The sequence below is a fragment of the Lucilia cuprina genome, chromosome 2 (genome assembly GCF_022045245.1).
Source record: "Lucilia cuprina isolate Lc7/37 chromosome 2, ASM2204524v1, whole genome shotgun sequence".
Classification (NCBI taxonomy): Eukaryota; Metazoa; Arthropoda; class Insecta; order Diptera; family Calliphoridae; genus Lucilia; species Lucilia cuprina.
The window spans coordinates 33,312,408-33,327,575 of NC_060950.1; the positions used below are offsets into that span (position 1 = coordinate 33,312,408).

The 15,168-nt window shown below is 30.6% G+C and overlaps 4 protein-coding genes across 5 annotated transcripts; 3 read left to right on the forward strand and 1 right to left on the reverse strand.

The window, feature by feature from the left end:
- Positions 1–228: 228 nt before the first annotated feature.
- On the reverse strand, positions 229–4,886 carry LOC111691211 (meiotic nuclear division protein 1 homolog). The gene is made up of 4 exons (XM_046956607.1): positions 4,743–4,886; positions 1,210–1,446; positions 830–1,085; positions 229–780 (listed from the first exon to the last, which is right to left on the reverse strand). The coding sequence occupies exons 2-4, from the start codon at positions 1,434–1,436 to the stop codon at positions 640–642; spliced, it is 624 nt and encodes a 207-aa protein (XP_046812563.1). The 5' UTR covers positions 1,437–1,446; positions 4,743–4,886; the 3' UTR covers positions 229–639.
- Positions 459–1,672, forward strand: LOC111691213 (general transcription factor IIH subunit 5). Its single transcript, XM_023453867.2, has 2 exons — positions 459–616; positions 1,486–1,672. Exons 1-2 carry the CDS (start codon positions 582–584, stop codon positions 1,670–1,672), a joined length of 222 nt encoding a protein of 73 aa, XP_023309635.1. The 5' UTR covers positions 459–581.
- Positions 1,739–2,290, forward strand: LOC111691212 (zinc finger HIT domain-containing protein 1). Its single transcript, XM_023453865.2, has one exon. The coding sequence runs from the start codon at positions 1,739–1,741 to the stop codon at positions 2,204–2,206; it is 468 nt and encodes a 155-aa protein (XP_023309633.1). The 3' UTR covers positions 2,207–2,290.
- A 6,920-nt stretch (positions 4,887–11,806) lies between the features above and the next one.
- On the forward strand, positions 11,807–13,510 carry LOC111691204 (cytochrome b-c1 complex subunit Rieske, mitochondrial). Of its 2 annotated transcripts, none has more exons than XM_023453856.2 (3): positions 11,807–12,049; positions 12,461–12,849; positions 12,909–13,510. In XM_023453856.2, exons 1-3 carry the CDS (start codon positions 11,959–11,961, stop codon positions 13,125–13,127), a joined length of 699 nt encoding a protein of 232 aa, XP_023309624.1. In that variant the 5' UTR covers positions 11,807–11,958; the 3' UTR covers positions 13,128–13,510. The 2 variants fall into 2 exon arrangements, with proteins under 2 accessions (XP_023309624.1, XP_023309623.1); XM_023453855.2 differs by having other exon boundaries at positions 11,840–12,127.
- Positions 13,511–15,168: the final 1,658 nt, after the last annotated feature.

Here is a 15,168-nt window from a genome sequence, read left to right on the forward strand (position 1 = left end):
TTATTGTCTAACAATTGTCTGTCAACGAAATTGTAAGGTTTTCTTACAATTTCGTCTGAACTGACAATTTAGTTATTGCTAACAATTTTTAATTGGCAGGACATTCCTGGATCTGCCAACGTTATATGACCTTACATATATTGAATTCCTTAATTCCAAAATTGTATTTAAGTTATCGAATGGACTTTCATTACATTACTTAAAAGATAGAAATGCAAACTGAAAAAATTACCATCCCAAACAGAAAAAAAACATTTATTTCAAGACAATGGAAGATATATGTACATAAAATTTAACATATTCTAAAAAATTCAACTCATCGTGTGAACTTGATATAACTCGCTTCAAAAAAATTTAAAAGCACTTAGTTGACAATGCTACATTATTTTTAAAAAATACTATACCAAAGGCAACCCTGTAGTATTGTCATTTTTAAGCGAGTACTCAGTAAGTGAATACTTGAGACATTTACAACACAAATAAAGAACAAGAAAAACAAAATATTAGAGAAGTTAAAGAATTGTCATAAAAATTAACAAAACATCTTTCCGTTTACCTTAAATGCATAATAAATTTAAGACATGGTGAATGTTATGAAAGGAGTTCTCGTTGAGTGGTAAGTAAGTAAACTGCTCTCCCTCAGACATCAACATAATCCAATTCTTCAGGTATACCAAACACTTTGTTTAGCTCACGATCTTGTTTGTCAAATTTACGTTTACACCACGATTTTGTTATGAAGACATTGTCAGTCCAACGATTAGCGGCTTCCAGCAATTTCTGTAATTTGATTATTTAACAATATATATTTCTTCGGCATCTGTCTTACCTTGGTGTCACATTCTTTCGCTTTTAATTCCTCATAGTCAACCTCGTGTTGAAATTCCTGAAGTTTTTTTTCCAAAGTTTCTTTTTCGTCCTTTAATACGGCAATTTCTCTGGAGATAACTTCAACGGCTGCCAAATCCTCCAAAGCATCCTCAGCATTTTTTAACTGAGACTGTGTGGCTTGCAAGCGCTGTTCTATTTTAATGGTCTTTGATTCGACTTCATTTATTTGTTTTCCCAATTTTTTTATGTTTTCACTAAAAAAAGCATAATTCAATGAAGTTAACTTAATTATTGCTAAAATAACGCTTTCGCAAAATTAAGGAACAAATTACATTAAAAGGATATTGATAAAAAATCATAAAAGCGGAAAGCAAATACCTGGGAAATGACCAATAGTACAAGCTGCCTGATATTTTTTCACTATGTACTAAACCATTATCTACCAATTCTTGTAAAGTAGTTTTAACCGATTGCATTACTATACCCTTTTCTTGAGGAGCCAAACGTTCCAAATCTTTCAACTGATAAATGTCATTAGTTTCATGGAAAAGTTCCAATAGTTTGACTTGTTTTTCATCTGCGGTAAGGGGTTTTCTTCTGGACATGTTGAAACAACTAAAATTACAAAAAATATAATAATAATTTTCATTTCAGCGATCCGGCTATGAAACAATTTCTACTACACTTGGATGAAACCTCTGCCTTAGGACGTAAATTTATTATACAAGATTTAGATGAAAGTCATTTATTTATATCAACCGAAATCGTCGAGACTCTACAGGCGCGTGTCGATGAATTAATGGATCGCATCAGTTTTCCCCTACACGAAAAAGAAGCTTAAGAAATTTATAACATTAAAAAATCCTAAATATAATAAAAATAAAATCCTAACTAAAAAATTACTAAAATGGCCGGCCGTGAATCGAATCGTATTAAAGATGCTGAAAAGAAACGTGTGCTTGATGAAGCTGCTCGTCAACGCCGTGCTCGCAAAGCCTTAGAAGCTTTAGAACAAGATAATTTTCATGATGATCCCCATGCCGATTTGGTGATGTCGAAAAAAGTTCCCAAATTTCAAGATAATTTAAAAAATCACAAGGAAAATCGTAAATCCAAACGTAAAGGTCCAGAATATTATCGTGCTAAATATCGCAAAAATTTTGCTCAACTTTTGGATGAGGAAAAACAACAACATCCAGAACCTCCCAACTATACGAGTGCTTTAGCTCCACCTCCCTCGAAACCATCGCGTCATTTTTGTGCTGTTTGCGGAAATTTTTCGAAATATTCATGCACGGCCTGTGGTACACGGTACTGTTGCATTCGCTGTCTGGGCACACATCAAGATACAAGATGTTTAAAATGGACGGCCTAATAATTATTAACTCATATATACATAGGTATTAGTGATTAGAATTTGTAATTGAATTCATAATAAAGAACAACTTATTACAAAGTATACTCATGGATTTAATCGCCGATTGATAAAAAAAATTATGGCAATAAATATAAGTTAATTTTGTATAGCAATGGCACAATTGGATAAAATAGCAATTACAACAAGTATGCCGAATCTTTTATACCCACCATCAAATCACTGCCATATAAATAAACTTTAATATTTTGAAGAGGTCCATTAATGGGGGTTTTACTACTGACAGTGCTAATTTTTATAGGGAATAGGGTTATTTATACATACATATATGGACCAATTCTCATAAAAGTCTGTAGTAAGATTTCAGTTCCTTATTTGTTTAAAATTTCATCGATCTACTTGTATTTTGAAGCCAATGGGCATTAAAGTCATAAAATATATTGCGGTATTCGTATTTTTCGCGTCATTTTCTGGGGCGGAATTTATATGGCGTGGTGTCATTATGGACTGATCCTCATAAAAATTGATAGAGAGATTTCGGTTCCTTTAGAAGAGATAGAGATATTAGCTTACACGAAACTAGTTTATGTCGAATTTCATAAATCTACTAGTATTTTTAAGCAAGTACTGAGCTTTAAAGTCATTTTCTGGGTAGTAGCGTCAATTATAGACCGATCTCCGTAAAATTTTGTAGAACGATCTTGGTTCCTACAGGTGAGGTTTATATCGAATTTCATCGCTTTACTCATTTTTTTTTTTTTTTTGGCCCAGTAATAAATTTTTTAATGGGGACATTATATGGGGGTAGGTCAATTAATGCTCGATCCACATAAAATTAAGTTAAGAGTTTTTGACTACCAAGGAACTTAATTGAGTCGAATTTTATTACTATAATCGTATTTTTAAGCCAGTAGTGGGCCTTAAAGTATTTTTCTGATAGAGACCTTATGTTGGGGGTAGGGTCAATTAAGGCCTGTTCCACATAAAATTTGGTAAAGAGATTTTGGCTTGTGAAAAACTTACTTCTGTGAAATTTCATCGCTATACTCGTATTTTTAAGGCAGTAATGAGGGGTAGGGTCAATTATAGACCGATCCACATAAAATATGGTGGAAAGGTTTTGGTTCCTAAGATACAGACTTATGTCAAATTTCTTCGCTTTATTCGTATTTTTACGTCCATAATTAACGTTAAATTCGTTTTCTGAAGGGGGCCTTATATGTGGGGAAGGGTCAATTATGGACCGATCCACATAAAATTTGGTAAATTTTGACTTCTATAAATCTTACTTCTGTATAATTTTATTGCTATAATCCTATTTTTAAGCCAGTAATGAGCATTAAAGAAATTTTATGGGGGGACTTTTTATGGGGGTAGGGTCAACTATGGACCGATCCACATAAAATTTGGTAGAGAGATATTGCGTAGTATAAAACTGATTTCTGGGAAATTTGGTAGAGAGATTTTGCCTCGTATAAAACTTACTTCTGTTAAATTTCATCGCTATAGTCGTATTTTTAAGCCAGTAATGAGTTTTATAGTAATTTTATGGAGGGGACTTTTTATGAGGGGTAGGGTCAATGGTGGACAGTTCAACATAAAATTTCATAAAGATTTTTTGGCTGGTAAGACATTTATTTATATCAAATTTCATCGCGTTAAAGTCATTTTCTGAAGGGGACCTAATAGGGGGGAGGGGGGTTGGTAGGGTCAATTATGGACCGATCCACATAAAATTTCATAGAGTTTTGGCTAGTAAGAAACTTATGTGAAATTTCATCGCTATACTTGTATTTTTAATAGACCGTAATTAATGAGCGTTAAAGTCATTTTCTGAAGGGGACCTTATATGGGGGGTAGGGTCAATTATGGACCGATATACATAAAATTTGGTTGAGAGATATTGGCCTACATGAAACTTATGTGTGTCGAATTTCATCGCCATATTCTCATTAATCAGATATTTAGTAATTTTCTAAAGAGGACCTTATATGGGGGGGGGGGGTAGGACCAATTATGGTCCTATGTCCGCCATAATGCAGAATTATTTTGCAGACGTCAAAAAACTGACCTATGCGAAATTTTGTGGTATTTGCTTCATAAACAACGAATTTGTGAATATTTGAAGCTATTTATTCAATATTCCGGGGGGTACATTTGTACGGGAGCTATGTGAAATCGTTGACCGATTTTGCCCATTTTCAATACCATTTCTGATCAATAAAATATATTTTGGGAAAATTTCATCTCAATATCTCTTATTTTGTGGACGCTATCGTGCCAACAACAGACAGACGGACAGACGTACGGACATGGCTAGATCGTCTTAGAATCTTACGAGGTCCCAGAATATATATACTTTAAGGGGTCTTAGAGCAATATATCGATGTGTTACACACGGAATGACAAAATCAATATACCACCATCTTTTTTGATGGTGGGTATAAAAATTTTGATGTCTAAAACAAATGCTGAATAACTTCGTTTTATAAATCTAGAAAACCTTATCTGGTACATGATACATGAATTTCCTTACCTGTTTTTTTTTTTTCTTACAATATTCAATATTCTTCTGAAACTATATTTTAGTATTCAACCAAATATTATTTAAATAAACAATATTAAATTACTATTCAATTTGTAAATAAATAAAAATAACAAAGCGCGTAATAAAATTATATGCGTTGCCAACTTTTAAAACTTAAATACATACAGTGGGTGTGGAAAAAGATTGATAAACTTAAGATTACGGCTTATGCATGATAAACCGTTTAGGGATTATAGTGGATTAAAAGAAAATTTGTAAAAAAGTATCAGCTTAAATTAAGCGTTCTGATCCAGCTGATTTTAATACTTTTGTTTATATCACATGATAGTACTTGTTCTTGTGACTTCAACAAAGGAAAAAAAATTATCCGCTCTATTAGGGTCCGGGAGTTATGGGCCTCCAAAGTTTTGATATATAATTGCATATATCTTGATCAATAATAATCGGATATGGTCGATATGGGTATCATTGGAAAGGTCTTTGAAAGAGCTTTCCATTGATATGTAAGATGACAAATATCATTAACCCATTGAGAGCCAGGGTCAATTTTTATGATTTTTTCTTTTGACTTTTTTGAAAAAAGTACCGTTATCTCCAAAATATATCGATATAACGGTACTTCGTCTCACATTAAAGTTTGTAGACAACATTTGGGGCTTTCCATTGATATATGTTTGAAAGCTATAACCCATGAAATGCAGGAGTTATCTAAGTTTAAAATTTCATATTTTACTAAATTTTATAAACATCAAGTGCTTGTTCTTGTGTACGGTCGATATGGGTATCATTGGAAAGGTCTTTGAAAGAGCTTTCCATTGATATGTAAGATGACAAATATCATTAACCCATTGAGAGCCAGGGTCAATTTTTATGATTTTTTCTTTTGACTTTTTTGAAAAAAGTACCGTTATCTCCAAAATATATCGATATAACGGTACCTCGTCTCACAGGAAATTTTGTAGACAACATTTGGGGCTTTCCATTGATATATGTTTGAAAGCTATAACCCATGAAATGCAGGAGTTATTTAAGATTAAAATTTCATATTTTACTAAATTTTATAAACATCAAGTGCTTGTTATTGTATACAGTCGATATGGGTATCATTGGAAAGGTCTTTGAAAGAGCTTTCCATTGATATGTAAGATGACAAATATCATTAACCCATTGATAGCCAGGGTCAATTTTTATGATTTTTTCTTTTGACTTTTTTGAAAAAAGTACCGTTATCTCCAAAATATATCGATATAACGGTACTTCGTCTCACACGAAAGTTTGTAGACAACATTTGGGGCTTTCCTTTGATATATGTTCGAAATCTATAACCCATGAAATGCAGAAGTTATTTAAGTTTAAAATTTCATATTTTAGTAAATTTTATAAACATCAAGTGCTTGTTATTGTATACGGTCGATATGGGGATCAGTGGATATGTCTCTGAAATACATTTCAACTGATGTATGTTATAACTTATATCATTAACTCATTGAGAACCATCTATCTAACTATCTATCTATCTATCTATCTATCTATCTATCTATCTATCTATCTATCTATCTATCTATCTATCTATCTATCTATCTATCTATCTATCTATCTATCTATCTATCTATCTATCTATCTATCTATCTATCTATCTATCTATCTATCTATCTATCTATCTATCTATCTATCTATCTATCTATCTACCTATCATACATACATACATACATACATACATACATACATACATACATACATACATACATACATACATACATACATACATATATACATATATACATATATACATATATACATATATACATATATACATATATACATATATACATATATACATATATACATATATACATACATACATACATACATACATACATACATACATACATACATACATACATACATACATACATACATACATACACATACATATATACATACATACATACATACATACATACATACATACATACATACATACATACATACATACATACATACATACATAAATACATACATACATACATACATACATACATACATACATACATACATACATACATACATACATATAAACATACATACATACATACATACATACATACATACATACATACATACATACATATATACATACATACTTACTACATACATTCATACATCCATGATGTAGGTACACATGTACCTATATGAAATAATATTTCTAACACATTCATATATCATATCTTCAATTACAGAAAACCCTTTTTTTTAATGAAAAATTATTTCAAAAAAAATAATTTTTCGCCTGCGGCGCAATTCTTCTTTCCATTACAATTCCATCATTTCACCAACAACTTCTATCCTGCGGTGCTAAACGGCTATATTCATAATTCAATTTTTCGCCGCAGGCGAAAAATTATTTCAAAAAAAATCGCGCGATTTTTTTGAAATAATTTTTCGCCTGCGGCGCAACTTAATTTTCTTCCATAATTCAATAACTTCACCAAAAATGTCAATCGTGCGGCGCTATAGGGTTCTTTACAATTAAATCATTTTAACAAAAAGTGAAAAACTTTCGCCTACGGAGCTATGATGACTTATTTCCCTCAATTATTATTTCACCTTCATTTCATTTTTCATTTCATCATCATTTCATTTTTTTATTAAAAAGTGAAACCCATTAATTCATTTCACCTAGTTTTGCTTACTTTCTGAATTAACTTAAAAAACTTCTGGACTTCATAACTTACAGAATTTAAACTTATACCTAAAAAGCTCCAAATGTTATCTACACAATTTCATGTTAGATGATTTACCCTTACGTCGTTTATTTTTGTAATATCGGTACTTTTGTAAAAAAAATAAATGAAAAATATATAAAAATTGACCATGGTTCTCAATGAGTTAATGATATAAGTTATAACATACATCAGTTGAAAGGTATTTCAGAGACATATTCATTGATACCCATATCGACCGTATACAATAACAAGCACTTGATGTTTATAAAATTTACTAAAATATGAAATTTTAAACTTAAATAACTCCTGCATTTCATGGGTTATAGCTTTCAAACATATATCAATGGAAAGCCCCAAATGTTGTCTACAAACTTTCATGTGAGACGAGGTACCGTTATATCGATATATTTTGGAGATAACGGTACTTTTTTCAAAAAAGTCAAAAGAAAAAATCATAAAAATTGACCCTGGCTCTCAATGGGTTAATGATATTTGTCATCTTACATATCAATGGAAAGCTCTTTCAAAGACCTTTCCAATGATACCCATATCGACCATATCCGTTTATCATTGATCAAGATATATGCAATTATATATCAAAACTTTGGAGGCCCGTAACTCCCGGACCCTAATAGAGCGGATAATTTTTTTTCCATCACTGCACTCAGAACGTAAAATGCTACAAGGTAGTAAAAAAAAAACTCTAAAAATCTGCTGGATTAGAACACTTAATTTGCTCCGTTAATCTAAAAATAAATTGATTCTGATGTTAATCCCCTTTAATGTTTTTGAGTACAAGATTAAACATCGCAGTGTTGACATATAAAACAACAGAAAACGTCAAAATGTTATCAAAACACTGCATGTTTAAAAAAAGAAGAAGACAATTGTAAATAAAATGCGAAAATTAATGAAAACTCAAATTTAATACACAGTCCCTATTTTAATGTATTTTTTAATAAAATTCGTATTTTTTTTGCATCAGCTGTTTACACTTTGCATTTCTTGCTCAAGTTTACACCACCTACATTAAGACCTTAAACTTCTTTCGAGGATTAATTTTAATTTAATCCCCAATCATTCACCTAAAGATTGGCATTTAATGCTATACAAAATGCAGAAAAAATAATCACATTATTTAAAATAGTTTATTTTAAGATAAAATTACTTCTACGATGATTTTCGCTCACATTCTCGAGCTTGAAGATTAAAGTCATATGTGTAATTAATAGTTGGAATTGGCATTGAAACAGTAGTTTAGTGGGACATTTTCAGGTATCCTATTTTCTGGTTTGCTATATTTTTTTTCAAATTAACTTTTGGCAGCTATTTTAAAGTAAGAAAACAGAATATTGTTTTGGTCAATAAAGGTTTTTTGATTATTACATATTGAATAAATAAATATATTACGATTACACGATGTTTAAGAGCACTTAATATGTTATTATTAGTGTTCCTCGCAAAAAGTGATATTTTTAAAAGTTTCACGATTTGTTAGCTCCTATATATGTATGTTCAGTTTGGGTATATCATTGCAACATATCTCAAACGACTCGTATCAACGTCAGTAAAATATTTTTGTAAAGCGAGGGTACATCGATTTTCCATCGGTCATATGATTCTCTATGAAGATCTAAACAAATTGTATAATAAACATTATCAAAATATTGAGATTTCGTCTAGAGTGCTTCAAAGAAAAGTGGAATTGTTTAAATTCTAAATTTGAATCATCAAGATGATCTTATTTAATTCCTGGAATTAATTGAGTGAATTAAATTCAAAAAACTTTTTTATAAAAAATATTATTATCTAATTTAAAATTCAACCAATAGGGCAAATTGGAGCGGTTTAGAGTAGGGTTCTATAGTTGAAACGAAAAGTTGACTTTTTGCATTTAGTTAAAAGTCGACTTTTCGACTTTTTGCGTTTAGTTAAAAGTCGACTTTTCGACTTTTTGCATTTTATTAAAAGTCGACTTTTCGACTTTTTCGAACTTTTTTCGACTCTTCTACTTTTTCCGTCTTTTTTGACTTTTCGATTTTTTCCGACTTTTCGACTTTTTTCCGACTTTTTTCGACTATTTTCGACTTTTTCCGACTCTTTTCGAATTTTGACTATTTTCGACTTTTTCCGACAATTTTAGAGTTTTTGACTCTTTTTCTCAAAATTTATTTTTGTCCTGGGGTCAATATTTGGCGAGCTGGATCAAAGGATAAAAAGGTCTTTTTTGAGGTTTTCATATTTCTTCCAAAGGAAAGAAATTTTGAACGGAAAGCACTGAGTTCAACCCCAGTCTGTGTCGACTTTTTATTTTTTTTTTTATAAATATTCTTTAAATAACTCTACTAAAGCTACATTTCCGCATACACCGTAATCGGCACCGAAAACGAAATTCGTTTCACAAATCGGCAACGAAATGTTAGTGAATTCCGACTTCTTTCGTCTTTTTACGACTTTTCGACTATTTTCGATATTTTTGGACTTTTCTAGTTTTTTCGACTTTTTCTGACTTTTTTCTATTTCTAGACTTTTTTCGACTTTTTATGACTTTTTCGACTATTTTCGACTTTTTGACTATTTTCGACTTTTTGACAATTTTTTTTGACTTTTCGACTATATTCGACTATATTCGACTTTTTTCGACTTTTCGAATATTTTCGACTTTTTCCGAATTTTCAACTATTTTCAACTTTTCGACTTTTTCCGACTTTTTTCGACTTTTTCCGACTTTTTTCGACTTTTTCCGACTTTTATTTACAAAGTCGACTTTTCGACTTTTTTCATAGACGATAGTCGAGTTATCGATTTTTTTGGAACAAAATAGTCGACTTCGACTTTTCGACTTTTTTCGACAAAAATTCGATTGTTCGAAAGTCGATTTATAGAAACCTAGTTTAGAGTAGTAAAAGAATTTCAAAGTCTCTATATATTTCATCACTTGAAAAATTCAGACACTACAAAATAATTACTCATATATTTATAAACAAAGTCCCAGCTAGCATTTGGGAGATTGTTGGATAATTAATCAGTAAACTAAGCCATTTTTGACTTCTTTTTTCCTTTTTTAGCTTTTTTCGGTACTTTGAGTTTTCTATTATAATGAACCTAGAAACATAAAACTAAGCAACTGAAGGACTTGAAGGAATGAAAATTTAAACTGGAGTATTTTTTGGTACTTATTCGTTCTTTAACTGGTACTTTTTGAATTTTCCTTAATATATTGAACTTAGGAACATGAAATTAAATAAAATAGGCATTTTAGTACGTTTTCTTACTTTAACGGGTACTTTTTGAGTTTTCTATAATATTGAATATATAAACAAAAAATTAAACAAAAATTTAAAAAGGATACATTCTGGTATTTGTTATTTTACTAATACTTTTCGAATTGAACAAAAATTTAAAAAGCATACTTTCTGGTATTATTTTGTTATTTTACTAATACTTTTCGAATTTTCTATAATATTGAACCTAAAATTGGACACGCATCTTCCTGATTGTATAAAAATCTGTATGCGAGGAATTTCTTATTTAATGAAAATCAATAAAAATGCACTGTCTGGTACTGTATCGTTCTAAACTGTTTTTTCTAATATTAAGACTAGAATCATAAAATCGAACTTAACCCCTCATTTTATAAAACGAAACTTTCGTTAACGTAAAAAATTTATATGAAGAATACTGGGAAATTTTTAAAAATTTGAATTTTTTCAATACAAAATTTTTTGAACTTATGTCGTTTCGTTTTATAAAATGAGACCCTTATAGAGTTCTCTAAAAAAAATAAATAAAAGCTATAGAAAAACTTTTTAAAAAATAAAACAAAAAATTTACGATTTAAAATCGTAGCATGTATCTTAAAGCGTAAAGGCCCAAACACATACAATACTTTGCGTCTAACTGCGACTGAAAGTTACGCAATGTAAAAAAAGAGATGCCCAATCGTTGCGTTGATAAAATAATTAAACATGTTCTAATAATTAAAAAAAAAACAATATATAACATAGAAAATATTTAATTTAAAAATGCTGTTTTTTCACACGTACAAATCACAATTAAAGAGAACAAAAAGAACAAATAATACTTTTGACAGTTTTGTTTTTGTTTACCTTTTTCTTCTCTTCTACTTCGTACGCCAAAGTTGAATATTTTTTGACGTTCTGATTGTGACCGCTCTAATTTAAAGAAATACATTATACACGAGCTGTCAGTTGCAGTTCGACGCAAAGTATTGTATGTTTTTGGGCCTTAAAACGCGAAGTAGAAAGCCTTGGCCGGCTTACAGTCGGCAAATTTAGACCCAGTCGCCGCCGACATAATTAGTGTCAGTCGCCGCCGACATATTTAATGTCAGTCGCCGCCGTCTTAAGTGACAGCGAAAATTTTTTTTACACGGTTGGACCAGTGGAAAGTCCGTAAAAATTTTTCGTTGTTAAATTAAATAATTTTTGTGTATTTTAGAAAATAAATAAACGAAAATGATTAACGCCGTGTCGCGTGCTTATTTACGTGCTAGCACACAAGCTGTACCCAATGGTTTGAAACCTGCCGTCCTCAGTGCGGCTCAGGGTAAGAAAGTTGTGGTGCCCACCAACACGGATAAAAATGCTCCTTGCGGCAATACCAAAGCTGTGACAGGATTACAAAGTGATTATTAAGAATATTTTTAATACAAATAATTGAATGGAGGAAAATTGCAATTTTTTTAAGGCAATTTTTCTATGAAAAAATGTTTTTAAAGTTTGCATTTTTTCTGCTCAATTATGTAATGTTTTTTGAGGTTATGAGTGTAGAATATACCCCAATAGAAAAAAGCTGTTATTGGATATGTTATGATAACAGTTATAATGTTATGAAAGAAATACAGCTGTTTTTTTGTTTCTATTGGTGAAATGTAAAATGCTAAGAAAATAAAACTGATATTCTTTTAGATTAAAATGAATGAATTTTTGTTTATGCTAATGTGTATATATTTTCTAGCCCTTCAACAAGTTCGTTTGGCCCACACCGATTTGCAGGCCCCTGACTTCTCGCCCTACCGTCGTGAGTCGGTCCAAACTGCCAGCCGTAAAAATACCAATTCCGAAGAACGCAAAGCCTTCTCTTATATGTTGGTAGGTGCTGGTGCTGTCGGTGGTGCTTATGCCGCTAAGGGTTTAGTTACTGCTTTCGTCAGCTCCATGAGCGCTACTGCTGATGTTTTGGCTATGGCCAAGATTGAAATCAAATTGGCTGATATTCCCGAAGGCAAGTCAGTCACTTTCAAATGGCGTGGTAAACCATTGTTCATTCGCCATCGTACCGCTGGAGAAATCAGCACCGAACGTAATGTACCCACTGCTACGTTGCGTGATCCTGAAGCTGATGATGTAAGTTTCATATGCTTCCAAGTATTTCTTGATATTATTCTTGTTTCCTTAATTATTAGCAACGTGTCATTAAGCCTGAATGGTTAGTTGTCATTGGTGTCTGCACACATTTGGGTTGTGTACCAATTGCAAATGCTGGTGATTTTGGTGGCTACTATTGCCCTTGCCACGGTTCTCACTACGATGCTTCCGGTCGTATACGTAAAGGTCCCGCTCCCTTGAACTTGGAAGTACCAACACACAGCTTCCCCGATGAGGGTACATTGGTTGTAGGTTAAAACCTTAAAACGATCCTTAAACCAAGGCTAATCTATTACTATCTAACCCAACCAATAGTGTTTAATTATTAAAATGTATTGTCAAGCTTAAACACAAAAAATCTAGTAAAATCTTAAAAATTGGTTAAAAAAAAAAAACAAAAATTATAAATAACTTCCTAAGGTTATTTTAGTTTAAAGAAAAACAAAAACCAAATAAAAAAACGCAAAAAGAATTACTCGACAAATTGTGATCGAAATATAACAAAACAAATATTTTATTAAATGTTGTTTAAGAAGTTGTAGAGTTGTTGATTTTCAGATTAATCATACAATTTTATTGTTTATAAACAAATTGTGATTTTTGTCTTCATCATCATAATAAAGATAAGTTTTGAATTCTACAGTATGGATATCAGTTGTAAATCGTAGCAAGAAGTTTTCAAAATTGTTACAAACATTTACAAAATTATACAAAATCTCAAGGAAAGTGGAATTATTCGCTTATTTTTTTGGAAGGGAGGACATACTAAATAGGGTATATATTAATTTCTCAAAGACCAGTCTATTATTGAACGTATCTTTCATATAATGCCACCAGAAAATAGCTTTTATGACTACTGCTGCATTAAAAATAACACCAAATTTATAAGACCCGCCATAAATAAGTTTTATATTAGTCAGAATGTCCCTACCAAATTTAAATTTTTTGTAACTTAGTGCATTTTGAATAACATATCGCGATATGTAAGTAAATTTTTCTAAATTAAATTGGTACAATAATAATTTCCCAACAGTTTCTCAAAATTGCTTTTCATCTTTAACTCTGTAATATTTATTGTAATAAAAATTTTGCATTTCACTGGGGAAAAAAGTACCAAAAAGGTAAAAACGGGAAGTTTAATTTTATTCAAACTCATTGAGACAATGATTTTTTTTTAATTTGAAAAAGTAGTCCATTTACTTACACAAAATAAGCTGTTCCTATATTATTTTGGAATTCAAGTAAATTGTTTGGTACTTTTTGAAAGAACTATTTTTCCTAAACAAATTGTATTCTTTATTTGTACTTTTCACTTAGGTAAAATTTATTCCACTTTTGGTACTTTTTCTTTCCTTAAATGATACTCTTTGTTTGTTCTTTAATATGAATTCAAAACACATGACTATTAAAAATACATGTTCCTCATTGAATAAGATTCTTTATGAACTTTTAAGTACTTTTTATGTCATAAATGGTACTTTTTTAATTTTATAAAATATTCAACCTAGGAACATTAATTTTAACATATATGGTCTTGACTGAATAATATTCTGTAAGTGGGAACTAATTGGTACTTTTCTATTCTTCAAATAGTACCTTTCAGATTTTTTATAATGGTTAACCGGAACACAGGGTCCTTATTAAATAAGAATTTATTAAGACAGATTTTTGTGCTTTTTCGTTTTTACGATGGTACTTTTTATGGTTCTATAGTTGAAACGAAAAGTCGACTTTTCGACTTTTTGCATTTAGTTAAAAGTCGACTTTTCGACTTTTTGCATTATATGAAAAGTCGATTTTTCGACTATATGTATTATATAAATAGTCGACTTTTTAACTTTTTGACTTTTTTCGACTTTTTTTGACTTTTTTCGACTTTTTGACACTTTTCGACTTTGCGACTTTTTCCGACTTTTCGACTTATTTTATAAATAGTCGACTTTTCAACTTTTTTCGACTTTTTTTTGACTATTTTCGACTTTTTTTTGACTATTTTCGACTTTTTGACTATTTTCGACTTTTTTCTACTTTTTGACGTTTTTCGACTTTTTGACACTTCGACTTTTCGACTATTTTCGACTTTTTTCGATTATTTTCGAGTTATCGACTTTCGTCGAAAGTCGCCTGGTTTACTTAGCTGTCAAAGTTTGTTATTGTTTACATTTTTGTCCGTTAAATAGAGAAAAACTTCGTTAATAATTTGAATTATTTATGTAAAAAATCTGAAAATAAACATATATAATTTTATTTAAATAATGGCATAATTGGTATGTATACAAATTTGTTATTCAAGAAAAA